Source organism: Pelodiscus sinensis, chromosome 23 (genome assembly GCF_049634645.1).
Source record: "Pelodiscus sinensis isolate JC-2024 chromosome 23, ASM4963464v1, whole genome shotgun sequence".
NCBI lineage: Eukaryota > Metazoa > Chordata > Testudines > Trionychidae > Pelodiscus > Pelodiscus sinensis.
Genome location: NC_134733.1, coordinates 12571458 through 12585578, shown reverse-complemented (window position 1 = coordinate 12585578; position 14121 = coordinate 12571458). Strand labels below are relative to the sequence as shown.

Below are 14121 nucleotides of genomic sequence, written 5' to 3'. Positions count from 1 at the left end.
TCTAGCTTTTAAATTGGCTGGAGTCATTAAACTGATGTTGTATTGATGCTTGAGCTTTTCTAGTTGTGTTCTTTGCTCGATGCAGATGTTGTTTATTGAGCACAAAACACATTTGCCATCAGTAGATGCCTTTACAGTGAGCCCACAGTATATGGACGAAGGGCATATCATGCAAGATGCTGAGCATCAGCAACTCCCATTGAAGTCAACTGCCTTAACAAAATGTATCAATCCATTATTAGCAAACTATTGTGCTAGTGTTGCTATGCTTTTGCACTGTTTAAAAATGTTTTAATTGAAGTATTCGATATTGTGTCTTAATAGAAATGGCTATTGTTCATTTGATAAAACTGAGTTCTGCTACCTGTCTTAGGGTTCATCACCATTTTGTCAGATATAAATAACAGATTACTAGATAACAAAACCTTCATTGATAATTTATATTTGTGTGTGTTGATTCTTGTGACATTCTATGACCTAACTCTATCAAAGGAAGGAAAATACAATAGAAAATTATCTGTAATGTCCACAATAATGACATTAGACCTCACACAATTTTCTCCACAAATCTGGAGTTTACATATTGCTGTACTTTTAAAACCCTAGATGATAAATACCAAAGGAATTTTTGTTTGAAATAGCCTAGTCTATTGGCAAAAATAACATTTAATTTAGTGAAATAGAAGAAAGAACTTGGTTGGGTTAACCTCAGGGGTCCCTCAAGAGAATCAGCATTGTCATAGTGGCTCCTAATTTTCTTGCTGTTTTCAGTATTCTCAGATTTTAAGGACTTGATTGGCCAGATTTTAATGGAAGTTCTGATGATGTCCACTCAGTCAAGGGATGAAAACCCATTTGCCAGTCTGACAGCCACATCTCAGCCAATTGCAGCAGCTGCCCGGTCACCTGACAGAAATCTGATTCTAAACACTGGCTCCAACCCAGGAACGAGTCCTATATTCTGTAACGTGGGCTCCTTTGGTTCCAGTTCCCTGTCCAGGTAACTTTGGGTGTACTAAATTGCTTGTTTTATAGTTGGGGTAAGGTTGAGACTTAGGTCTAGTTTGCACTTAGAAGGAGGATGACTATGTAGTTCAAAGTGTGACACATGACAAGTGTTACGTAGCCATGTCAACTTAACCCCTCATGTATAAATTGCTAGCTCAACAGGAGACTGCTTCTGTCAACCTCACTACTGCAAAGAGGTAGGGTTACTACAGTATCAAAAAGAACCCCTTCAGTTGCTGTAGTGTCTAACCTATGAGGTTACAATGCCAAATTTACAATGCCATACTTATGCCCTTATAGCTTCTGTCGAATAAACAAACCCTGAATTCTTGCATTTAATGCATTCTGCTTCATACAGTCTTAGAAATGTCAAACAAGTAGTAAATATGCAGGATTAAAAAAATACTTCATCCTGCTGCACCAGTATGTTCTTTCCCCTTCCTGACTGGCCTTCCATGATTAAATACACATTTGGTAATTAATTAGGCTTGAAGTTAGGTGAAGGTTCAAACCATTGGAGAAGTGAAGTTCTGGAACAGCCTTCTAAGGGGAGTAGAAGGGGCAAAAAAATTAACTGGCTTGAAGACTGATCTTTAAGTTTGTGAAGGGGGAGGTCTGATGGGACTGGCTACAATGCAACAGATTAGCTACATGGCAGTCAATAACTGAAACAGCTGGTGATGGGACACTGTAAGAGGAGGGTTCTGAGTTACTAAAGAGAATTTTTTTCCAGCTATCTAGTTAGTAGATCGTTCCCACATGCTCGGGGTCCAACTGATCACCATATGTGGGGCCAGGAAGTAATTTTCCCCCATGTCAGATTGGCAGATCTGCAGTATATATGGGGCATTCATCACTTTGAGGTTTAAATGAGTATAAATGGTGCATTCTCTGTGAAGACTTTACATCATGATTTAATGAGGTTAATAACTGGGCCAGACATCATGGGCCTATTACAGGAGTGGGTGGGTGAGGATCCATGGCCTACAATGGGATGGTCAGACTACATGATCATGATTGTCCCTTCAGACCTTAAAATCTATCAAGTAATTGGAGCCTTGCTGATTTAACCCAGCTGAGGAGCTAGCTCTTTACTTTTAAATGTATGATCCAAGCAATGAAATTGATGTAGTCATTAAATGTTATAAATAGCTGAAAATGAGAATCAGTAGTAAAAGCATGGTATGTGATTTGTTACGTGGAATATACATCTATAGAATGGTTAATAGCAGTGGGATGTTCCTTTTGTTCATATTGTCTCTCTCACCCTTCTGGTATGTATCCTAAATGACTTTTTTTTTTCCTTTTTCCCCCTTAATTGGTTTAGTCTCTATGGGACTAGTCCAGCTTCTAGTAACAATTTCTCAAGCCATGTGCCAATGACTGGTTCATCTGTTACCCCACCAGCCAGTTCACTTGCCACCACATCTTTGCCTTCTATTTCTGTCAGCCCATACCTCACAACAGCAAGTCCTTCTGGAGTCCAGCCCTCCTCTCCGAGGTACCGCCCATATACTGTCACCCACCCTTTGGGCTTTTCAGCTTCTCATATCCCACGCTCCTTGAATATCTCCATCCCAGCTAGCTCAAGTCCTCCAGTCATGGCTACCAGTCCTCAAGCTGTGCCAGTCAGCTCGTCCAGACAGAGGGCCACAACAGTGGGTCCACCTTTGTTTACTGCTTTGTCCGGTACCTTGAGTAGGCGTTCCTCTTTCCTAAGCAGGATGCCTTCTAGGTAATTCATAACCACAAATGTTGTCTCTTACATGTGCAGTGCAGGGTGTGGTGCAGTGATGCTGTTTAGAAGAACTTGTCTCTGTAGTGAGCTCACTTTACTTACCAAGAGTTGATTTTTCTATTTGTTTTGAGCTAATATGTTGACTTGCTAACAAGCCCTGGTTGCTGAAGTACTAAACCTTTTTCTGCCTGTGTTGAATGTAATTGACGTAAAGGTCCCTCCTTCCTAATTAACCTGTCTTCCTTCTGTTTAAATTGCAGTTCAGTCATTCTTGCTGGATAGTCTTTCAAACATGTTTTCTGCTTTGTAATTAACTTGGTGTAGCTCTTCAGTTGGTTTGTTAAATGCTCTTGCTTGCCAAAATGTGTCAGATTTGACTCCTTTTTGTATAGATTTAAATGATAGATTAGCTTCTTTTTGTCAGCAAAGACAGGTACAGCTATGCTGTCTCTCCTCTAGCAGTTTCCAGGATCCCCCAGCCTCTGCAGGAGAAACCATCAAACAGCCTTTTGCATTCTCCCATTTTACTCTGCAAATGCTGTGGTTCAGTTGAGCAGTTTAGAGCTCTGAGATTGAAGGGCTTCTATTTATGCTGTAATTTTTCTAAAGACTCTCATTGTTTACTTCATTAGTTGTGTATAAATGTTTAATATGTTGGTATGTGAATTATTCAGGCAGTAGTGTCATGAGGCATGTTAGCTTAATTTTTATTTTTCTGTCATGGACTGCATTAAGCGTTATTCGCTGCATGTTTAGGAAGAAGATTTTTAACGGATTTCTTAGAATGGAACGCTATAGCAGTTTTACTTTTCCTGCTATCTTTTCATTTTAAAATCTGTGTTGTTCTCTGATGATCTTTTTCGCTTTTGTTGTGGTAGTATATACGACAACCCTTTCTCCCTCCTCTTCCTTGGCGTTTCTGATGTGTCTGGGGACAGTAGTGATGAAGAAAACGAAGATGATGATTTTTCTTGTGTCCAATTTGGGTCCAGGTATTGGAGAAATAGAATGTAATGTGCATGTTTGGGTGCTTTAGGAACTAACAGTTTGGGGAGCTGTAAGCATTCTTCAAGGGAACTCTGGAAATGAGTAAAGAAGTAAATAGCTTGGACAGGTCTTAATAGGAGATGATAAATAAACATGTCCAGTGAGTCCTTATTGGCCAATACTTGTTAAACATCAATGACTCAGAATAAAGGAAATGATAGTTATCTTGCCCTTCAGGTTTAATGACCATAAAATGACATGTAAGTGGAACTCCTTACTGAATATATGATATGTGGAATGTTGTTCATCAAAAACAACATCCTTTAAATTCAGTGCTACCTTTTGCAGAAGCACTTCTACTGAACACTTGAAAATGAGCACAGAGGTTAGTTCAGGAGGAGGAAGACAGCCAGATCCTCAACTGATGTAAACTGGTTCCATTCCATTGAAGTTAATAAAGTACAGCAATTTACTCTAGCTGAGCATCTGTTCTCTAATATGTGAAGCAGGTTACCTGATTCTCAAATGCCCAAGTGCAAATTAGTGGCCACTGGAGACAGGGTGTCGTGAAGGCTGATACATTTGGCACATTAAGATCTGTTGGTATGGCACTGAAATACATGACAAAAAGAGGATGGATACATTTACTGCAGGTGGAGGTTAGCTTATTAGCCTTGTAAATATAATAAGCTTTGTTGAACATTGGATGGACCAGGCAAGAGATGTCTCTAGGAATGACAGTGAGAGGCAGGATCTTCTGTATCAATGTGTGCAGCTGAAGAACAACAGCAGCAAATGGCTTGAATGTGTATCAGTCTGCCAGCCTCCCTGCAACTTCTGAAATGAAAAAACTGCCTTAATTTGTGTTGGTCAATGTTAAGTGGTTTGTGTTCCTAGTCTGGCCACTGGTGATATTAGTTCCAGTAACCCCATTAAAAAATCTTCAAAAAACATTTTTGGCATCTATTCTTTTCTTTGCACTTAACCAAATTAGGAGATGACTATGGAAAATAGTATCTAGGAAACATGTCCTTTGGAGAAGAGGGAAGATTTTTGGGGAAACGATAGCTCTATAACATTTCTAGAATATTTAAGACTTTGTTAAAACCTTCTCTAGTCCCCTGATCCAGGCCGATAGAGGCCAGCCACCATTTTAGGATACTATAAAGGTACTGTCATCACAATAACAATCTAATCTTCATGCTTATAACATCATGCTCATTGTCTCGTGTATTGCAGTTAAAGTGCTTATTTCTGAGTATAAGGAAGAGCAATGAGACTTTTTAAAAGGAGAATTTAGGCTGAATATTACTTTTTAAAAATTCCTAAATTAGGGAAATCAGGATTTGACACATCCTCTCAAAGTGGGTGGAGCAACATCGCTTGGGGCTTCTAAAACTAAACTAGACAAAACTGGAAAGTTCTGTGTAGGGGAAAATCCAGTCCTGGACAAGAGTGGATGAGAATCCTGTAAGACCTTTCCAGCTCTTATTTCTGTTGTTGTCCATGGTGGAACATTAGAACCTAATTATTGTGACAAAGTTAAAAGCTGTATGCTGTATTTAATTAAATCATTGTTGGAAGGTTGTCAGAGAATAAACTCTGATCTCTCAATCCGCATGGAGTAATTTCAGGAGAAATATTTTCTTCAGATTAAAGTTTTGCATTTTGTGTATAGGAAATTGTTTGCTTTAATTTCAAATCTTACTCCTGTGCTATTGAAAACATAGCCCAAGTGTTAACACCGTCCAGTGTAATTAATTTGTGGGCTGCCACACTGCAGGCAGATGTGCAGGTATATTGTCCTGATGTTCTAATTGCAGTGGAATATTAGTTTAGAGTATGAACATGACAATCTAATTTTTATGCAATGACTTTCATTTTGAAAGATTCCAAAGCACTTAGCTTATGTAATAAACATATACAGCTGTGTATAGGAATAATTTCAGACATTGCTAAAATGGAGCTGCCTACCAAGTAACTAACCTTGGCATGAATAACCTTCTATGAAAAGAAGTTGATATTCTTCAAATAAAGGGGATGGTCTTTAGAAGGAAAGTGAGAAATTCCAGCATGGGACATAGACTACATGGAGAGAAAAAATGTGAATTTAAACTGGTGATTGGGGTGGAGATGTTAGCATAAAGAGACAGACGGTATGGCTACACAGCAAATAAAACCACAGCTGTTGCATGCCAGCTGACTCAGGCTTGCAGGTAGGGATGTAAGCGAGTAGTCGACTACCCAATAAATATATGTTTATCAGGTAGTCAAGTCACTGCTTAACTAGTTGCTACCCCCCTGGCTACCTCTGCCAGTGCTTAAAAGCCGGTTCCCCCAGCACCATCTCTGCGGGGAGGTACAGTGGAGGACCAGGTGTGAGCCAGGACAGCTGATTGCTGGCTTGCACCTGGTCCTCTGCTGCACCTTGGCTTTTTGAATGGAGTTAAGAGCCAGGTTACTGTGTGGACTTCTGCACTGGAGCTCTGAGACCCTCTCATCCACCAGGGATTTAGAGCCTAGGCTCTACCTCAAGTCCTGGGTTTCGGGGTATATATACACAGCAGCGAAACAGCCATGCACCCAGAGTTCATGGCCAGCTGTGAATTTTTCTATCTTCTGTAGACATAACCAGAGACCCTAAGAAATGGTCTTGTGAAGAACAGCTGTTAGATCTTCCATGCTGGCTCACTTCGGGTTTTTTGTTTTTAACTTGTTACATGCAGTAGCTATAGCTATAAACCACTTTTATAAACAGAGATGTGCACATTACATGAAATTGCTAGGTTTAAATTGGAGAGAGAGACTTGGGATAGAGGCATAGACAGGAATCCAGGAGAATTAGGTTCTGTTCCTGTGTCTGTCAACGATTTCCTGTGTAAGCCCGGAGAAATCATTTCATCTCTCATTTTCATGTCTGTAAAATAGAGGGGAGGGGCTAGCCAGGGGGCAGGGTTATCAGGAAGGCCAGGGCTTTATAAGGTAATACATTTGAAATACTGCCTGAGACAGAAATATCAAAAGGGAGGTGCTGGTATTAGTTTATAACCAAAAGCACCCACACGTTATCACAACAAGGTGATACATCCAAATATTTGTGACAGAACAAAAGAATGCAGTGGCTGAGCTGCTAATGAAACACCCAGTTTCCTAAAGTGAGCTGCTGTATTGGAGACCTGGATGGAAGCAAATGTGGAACCTATCTTAAAAAAACAAAACACCCACCTATCAGAAGTGGTCATGATTTTAATGCATGGGGACAGGGAGGAGGAAACGAGTAAGTGGCTTTTTGAGGTCTTTTCAAGCCCTATGTTTTTATATTTTGGAGAATTACAGTCCAGTAAATGTTGTTTCAGTCCCAGCCAAATTATGTGAAATCCAATTTTAAAACAGAATTCTATTGCCTGATATGATAGGAAGAAATTAACATGGCTTCTGTGATGTGCTATATTAACTACATGTGTGTGCTCAAAAAATCGGAGTGAAAATTTATACTCCAAATAATGTATGATGATGGTTGAATTTATAGTAGATGCATAAGAGAGAATGTGAAGCTGTTGCATGGGAGGGGCGGGGGAATATTACTTTTTCCAGTGGTGTTGGTCCAATAACTTGGAATCCAAGTAGGGTACAACTGGCTAGAAGCATCACTGCTGGAAGACTGATGACTGCTTCACCTCTGTAACCCACAATATGAGAGACACTTTTATAGAGGCCCTTTACATGCTTTTTATCATCTGTCAAACATCTGGTCCATCTTGCTCCTTTTTTAGGAATAACATCTGGCTGCTTGGTTTGCAAGCAGAGAAAGTGAATCATGTGGGAATAGGTTCTATCACAAGATATGGACAAAACATTTGGCAGCTTGTACACAGGTCACAAAAATCTAAACTTTTACAGGTCTTGTTTGCATGAGTGTGCTGTGTTGGGTTGGGGTTTTTTGCTACCAAGAAGTTAATTGTCAAACAAAATTGTGCACATGCAAGACATTGGAAGGACAAGGAAATACATTCCAATTTTCTTTTTCTCCTTTCTTTTTAAAGTGTGGGTGGCTCTACTGGAGCAAGTGCTTGTGATTCCTGCAGCGACCATTTCAGCATTGAAACTTGTAAGGAGACAGAGATGCTGAACTACCTCATTGAGTGTTTTGACAGAGTTGGGATAGAGGAGAGAAAAGCACCAAAGGTATTGTAGAGAAGAGTAATGTAATATTTCCAACTGCACTGATGCTCAGGTTGTCTTCTGTTACTTAACCTTGCCTACAGAGGAAAGACGGTTTGCAATAGATGATATGTAAGGAAGTTTTGTTTTAGAAGTGTTCATTACTGAGATTCCTATTTGGTCTTTTTCAATTTGTATTCAGAACCCCCTTCTCTTTCCTATCTCTAAAATTAATACAGTATTTTGCAGAGGACTGACATGCATCTATCTGTTCCTTTTGTCAAGGCTGTTCCCCACTCTGGCACATTGCAAAAGGTGGCACCCATAAAAATATCGTACCACTAAAGGTTTCTTTTTTAAAAAAAACTGCCCAAGGTCACAGACCCCCTGACCTTGGGTGATATGCTGCTACTACCCAAATGCAAAAACCCCTTGAGAACCCAGGATGATACCCCATAGGAAGAAATTCCTAAGTGTAACCCTAAACTCTTGGACCCTTCCTCATTAAACAGCTTGAAAATAAACTGTGATTTCTTAATAGCTGACCTTCAGTCTCAGACAAGTGCACACAGAACATCCTACTTTCTAGGACATGGGAATTAGATCATAGTCTTAAAAAGATTATTTTATTAAAAAAAAAAAGATAATTGGTAAAACATACTTCATTACTAGGTGTTACAGAGTGACTGAAAAAAAGGCAAATTAAAACACAGAGAATGAGCACATCTAACTAAACATTCCCTATTCTACTTGCATCTTTTGCAAGGTTTACGGTTTGTTTTCCTTAGGCATGGATATCGCTGGAAAATAATGCCTTATTCATGGCTCAGTCCATCTCTTCCCCAGCTCTTGCCCTGAACCTATACAAAAGACAAAAGCAGGCAGGACCTGTTTTGATTCATATTTCTCACTCTTTTCCCATTGGCTCTCCAGGCTCCCTGCCACCACCTCTGGGTTTAACCCTTTAGAGTTCAGCTAACTGAATGGTTGGGATGTCTAGAAAAGGGTAGTACTCCTCCCCATCCATCATACCCTTGAATTTGCTTTATATTGTTTATTCCACAAGGAATTACACCTCTATCATCAGCAGCCTTTGCTGTTAATGTAAACCAAAATTTGTCGCTTGTAGATAGCAGTAGAATGGAAAATAAGTAGTTCAGCTCATTTAACAGTGTCTGAAAAATCTTTAACTGGAAAGATGTTATCAGTTTCTTTAGATTGCGTAAGTACTGAAGTGAACTGCATTTCCTATGTGTTCAATCTAGAAATGTTTTCATTCTGCATTACATTTTTTTTGTATTTAGATGTGTAGCCAGCCAGCAGTTAGCCAGTTACTGAGCAACATCCGGTCACAGTGCATTTCGCATGCTGCTTTGGTGCTACAGGGATCTTTAACACAACCAAGGTGAGCAAAGTTGATATGGGTCATGAAATACACAAATTGTGCATTAGATGCGTCTTTATATAAAAAATGGATACAAATTGTGTAAAATCAGCTTGAGAATGGGACACCTTTTCATTCAATATAGCGCAGTATATACCATTCCAGTGTCTCTCTGTTTATCTATATTAGAACATATACCAATATAAACTAAGGTGTGAACTTAGTGATGTAAATTTACTAGTGTAATCCTAATGTGGACACTAATTCCAGCATAGGGGTGACTTTTTTTAGTTCAGTTTGTCACTCTGAAAGCAGTTTAACTGAAAAAATCACATATACTCTGGATTAAGTATATCCACATAGGGATTTATATTGGTATAGACAAACCCTAAGTTTTGAAATGGACACAGTGTCACACTAAAACATTGACCTGAATATTTTCCCATTGACTAAAATCCAAGTAATCTAGGTATATCTAGTCAAAACAAATCCTTCAATAAGCTTCTCAAAATTAATGTGAGCCGCTCACCGATATGGATGAACCCTAGAGTAACAACCATGGTTTTGTGTGCAATAGTGTAAAAGGTAACTGTGTGTTTTAAGTTCACAGTGTATTTACAAAAAAGTGTTAATTTGGAAAATATGACTCAGTCCTTTCCTTAAAGTTGGAAAAATAAACAGATTGAGATTATTGGAACAAACCTAATGCTGTTGCTTCAGTAGGATGGGCCAAACACATACTCTTTTCAGTAGATCATGGTAGGGGGGAGAACCAATAAGTTTATCGTTTTCTTCCAACCACGTTAGACCACTATGTGGTTTTGGCAGCAACATCCCCTGCAGGATTACCTTTAGACAAGGACGTGGCAAGATTTGGTTAGTTGCTTCTGAAAGAAGTAATTGTATCACAGTTACAACATTCCATATTTGGATGTGTCTGTAAATGTGAGGCCACTTGTTTTTTCTGAAAGACATCCCCCCCTTCCTTTTTTTGTGTGTGTCTTGAATTAAGGTCTTTGCAGCAGCAGTCTCTGTTGGTACCATACATGCTGTGTAGGAATCTTCCATTTGGCTTTATCCAAGAATTGGTGAGAACAACTCACCAAGATGAAGAGATGTTTAAACAGGTAAGAAGCTTTTTAAAGTCGGAGGCATTAATATATTCTTCAAATTAGGGTATGTCTACACTAGCTGTGACCAACAGTGATTGATCTGGGGGGGGGCGGGTCGATTTATCACATCTATGCTCAATAAATTGACCACCGAGTGCTCTCCCGTTAACTCCGGCACTCCACGAGAATGAGAAGCATAGGCGGAGTCAATGGGAGAGCATCTGCCATCAACTCATGGCAGTGAAGACCATGCATTCAGTAGATCTAAGTATGTTGACTTCAGCTACTGCTCTGAAGACTTCACCTATGTTGTTCATGTAGCTGAAGTTGAGTAACTTAGATCAGTGGTGTAGACTAGGCCTTAGTGCCTGAACTATCCAAGGGAGTAGCTATCCAACCCTTTGTTCTTCTGACCACATTTTGAGACCACAATTTGAGAACCATTGCTCCAGGGAGAGGCAAATACTTAAGCAACTGAGGGAGTCTTCCATCTCTCTTATTTCACTTGTTAAAGGGATTCAAAGATAATACTGAACTCTGTATGAAGTTTTCCTGCAAGTAAGCACATTTTTAAATCTATATACTAAAATGTTGGGTAAAGAAGATGCCTTAATAAGGAGCACTTGTTATGAAACATGGAAGCATACTACCAGAATTCTTTTGCATACAGTAATATCCTATTGCAAGACTTTGTCTTCGACTATCACTTTCCTGATCATACTATCCATTTCCCTGATCCATAAAATGGCGAACTTCCTAAATCACATATTTAGAAATGTTAGTTTTTGTCCATCTTGCAAGGACAGAGTAGATCTATGATATATTTGAGATTTATGAATCTGTCTGTCTGTTCTAGAACTCCTAAATAGTAAGACCTGGGACCACCAAATTCAATATATAGCTTCCTCTTACCATGACTTAAAGCAAAGTTTGATTGTGTCAGGAAAATGGGGTGTGCCTAGAATGGGAATGCTTCTCACAAAACCATACAGGAAAGAGACAGAATCACTAGCAGGTGAAAGGGGCTGAATGGGTCCTCCCCTCCCCTTCCCTTCTGCTCCCCATGCGGGACTGCTCCAGCCTTGAGCCTCCCACCCCCACACTCCCTTTTAGGAAGATCAGGGGAGACCGAAACCCCCCCCAACCTCCCGATTTGTACGGGAACATTGCTGACTGTTATCCTTTGCTGCTTTCCTCACTCTGGCTGGGGAGTGCAGGAGCCAGGCAAACTGGACCTGCCCCAGCTGGGGGATATGTACAGCTCCCCCATCTGTACCTGCTGGAGCCACAGCAGCCATGGAGGGACATTTCTTCTCTGGCTGCTACAGAGAGAGAAGGGTTGTGGTAGCCCTCTGTCCTTGGGGTAGCATGTGTACTGAACCCCTCATTGCCCAGCGCAGAGGAATGATTTACATAAAGAAAAACAAACATTTTTTGATTTAAGGACCTGAGGAACACTGGGTGCATCTTCTAGTTAATATAATAGTTTGCATCTATAACACTATCACCCCATGGGTTTATAACCACTTTACAAACATTAATTCATTAAGGCCTCACAACACCCCTCTAACGTAGGGAACCGCTATTAATCTTTCATTACAGATGAAGACAGAGTAAAAACAGAGAGATGCTGAGACATACCATAAAAGACATTGAGATGCTGAGAGAGAATAAAAAGTTGACGTAGCTAGCAGGGTGGGTCAGTGGGAGAGACAGAAATTGGTATCAGTTTCTCCTGATTCTGAGTCTTGTGCTTTAATTGCTAGGCCATATGTCTACCTGACGATTTAATGCCAGAGTATGTCAGGTTGTTATTGGCTCTAATTAGCACACACCAGCATGCTATGACATGACTTACAGCAAAGCAGCATTCAAATGCTGTAAAAACTTTACTATCTTTAGAACGTGGTTCTGTGCAGAGAGGAACGTTTGGAGAGGTACGCAGTGGGGTTAGGGCAGGGGTGGGCAAAAGGGCCTACGTGGGCAGGGTGAGGCCCGCCAAGCAGGTGGATCCGGCCCACAGAGGCCCTACTGCTCCCCAGACCCTGCAAACAGCATGTGACGCTTCAAAAGCCCCCTGGGGGTGGAGAGCACGCAGAGCTTTCTCCTGCCCTGCCAGGAGCACGTGGCGCTTTGAAGCGCTGCTCACAGGGCTGGGGGAGAGAGCAGAAGAGGCTTTTCGCGCTCTCCCGCCCCCAGGCCAATTAGGGCCTGGGAGCGGCGTGAAGCTTTCTTCACCCTGCCCTGGGCTCTGCGAGGAGCTCGCGGCACTTTAGAGTGCCACGTGCTCCTCGCAGGGCTGCGGGAGGCTTTCTGTGCTTCCCTGCCCCCAGGCCTTGATTGGCCTGGGGGTGGGGGAGTGTGCCAAGCCTCTTCCAGGGCATGGGTGCCTAGTGGGAAGGGGGGGTAAAGGGACTCCTCCACCCCCAGACCACTCATGGTCAGGGGGTGGGGTAGCCCCACCCCTTTCCATTTAGACCCTGCCCCTTCCAGGGTGGCCCGGGGGCTACTTCAGAAATTTTTGAAGTGGCCCCTTTATTAGGGCCAGCTTCCATTGACCTGCGGAGAGAGTGCCACACTTTAAGCCCCAGGTCCCAATCTGCTTGCAGGCCCAGGTGCTCCACCAGCTCTGCTTTCAGCCAAGGTTCTGCTGCTAAGGAAGTTTTAGTTGTCCCATAACAGAGGGTGGACGCAAACAGATTGTGTTATTGGTAAGGAGGGGAATGACAGGAAAAGTTTGCATGCCACAGGTTTAGAAAATTTAAAGAAGTTCTTATCCTGTCTTAACTCCTGAAAATTATACCGATGTGTCTGAGTGAGGGGCAAATGCATCCACACTAATAGGAACTGGCTGGTGGAAAGATGTATTTGATCACTACAAACTCCTCTGTTTTTAATTAACATACTCCTCTGAATAAGAGTTCAGAAGGAATATTATCATTCCTATCTGAGATTAAATATCTATTTTTGCAATTAAATGGTCACTTAATATCCATGTTAACTCTTAGTTGGTTTCTTATCAGAGTGCTTAGAATGTAGAATGTATCGGAGGTACCGTGGTATGTATACACTGTAGCTAGGAGCCTGGGTTGGAGAACAGGATTATGGATATTCTGAGACCTAAAATATATCAAATGTAAGAGGCCTCATACAATTAAAAAGAGTTTATTATTTTCACAGAAAGGACATAAGAACGGCCATACTGGGTCAGACCAAAGGTCCATCTAGCTCAGTATCCTGTCTGCCAACAGTGGCCAATACAAGATGCCCCAGAGGGAGGGATCACAACAGGTAATCCTCATGTGATCCCTCCCCTGTTACCCACCTCCAGAGAAACAGAGGCTAGGGATACCATTCCTACCTATCCTTGCTGAATATATATCCTGACACTGAATATATAAACATAAGACTTTATATTTGGATATACGCAAAGGCAAAGTTGTAAAAATAGAATCATAATCTAACTAAAACACCATCAGACTAAAAAAAAGCCAAAAAATTATTTATATAGTAGGGAATGCCAACTGAATCCTATCTTGGATGATTTGATAAAGGTCCTGGTGGCTTAAATATCCTTTTATCTGCATAATTTTATGCAGGTTATATTTTTCCAAAAATGTATTTCTTCTGTTTTTACAGAGAGTTATGCTGAATTACAAAATATTGGTAACAGAAATAGCAGCGGAAAGTTTTTATTGAAACCTTAGATTATAAATATTGAGACTTATATA

General features: G+C 40.8%; 1 protein-coding gene across 3 annotated transcripts in view; it reads left to right on the top strand.

The window, feature by feature from the left end:
• The window catches only part of UBE4B (ubiquitination factor E4B), an 89756-nt gene that overhangs the window by 35660 nt on the left and 39975 nt on the right, over positions 1 to 14121 (top strand). Inside the window, exons 6-11 of one of the 3 annotated variants that reach the window (XM_006127067.3) lie at positions 772 to 1000; positions 2336 to 2743; positions 3625 to 3738; positions 7777 to 7918; positions 9199 to 9299; positions 10291 to 10405. In XM_006127067.3, the coding sequence (XP_006127129.1) occupies positions 772 to 1000; positions 2336 to 2743; positions 3625 to 3738; positions 7777 to 7918; positions 9199 to 9299; positions 10291 to 10405 (1109 nt within the window). The remainder of the gene's footprint in view (positions 1 to 771; positions 1001 to 2335; positions 2744 to 3624; positions 3739 to 7776; positions 7919 to 9198; positions 9300 to 10290; positions 10406 to 14121) is intronic. The other 2 variants (XM_075906353.1, XM_006127069.3) reach the window with 2 other exon arrangements.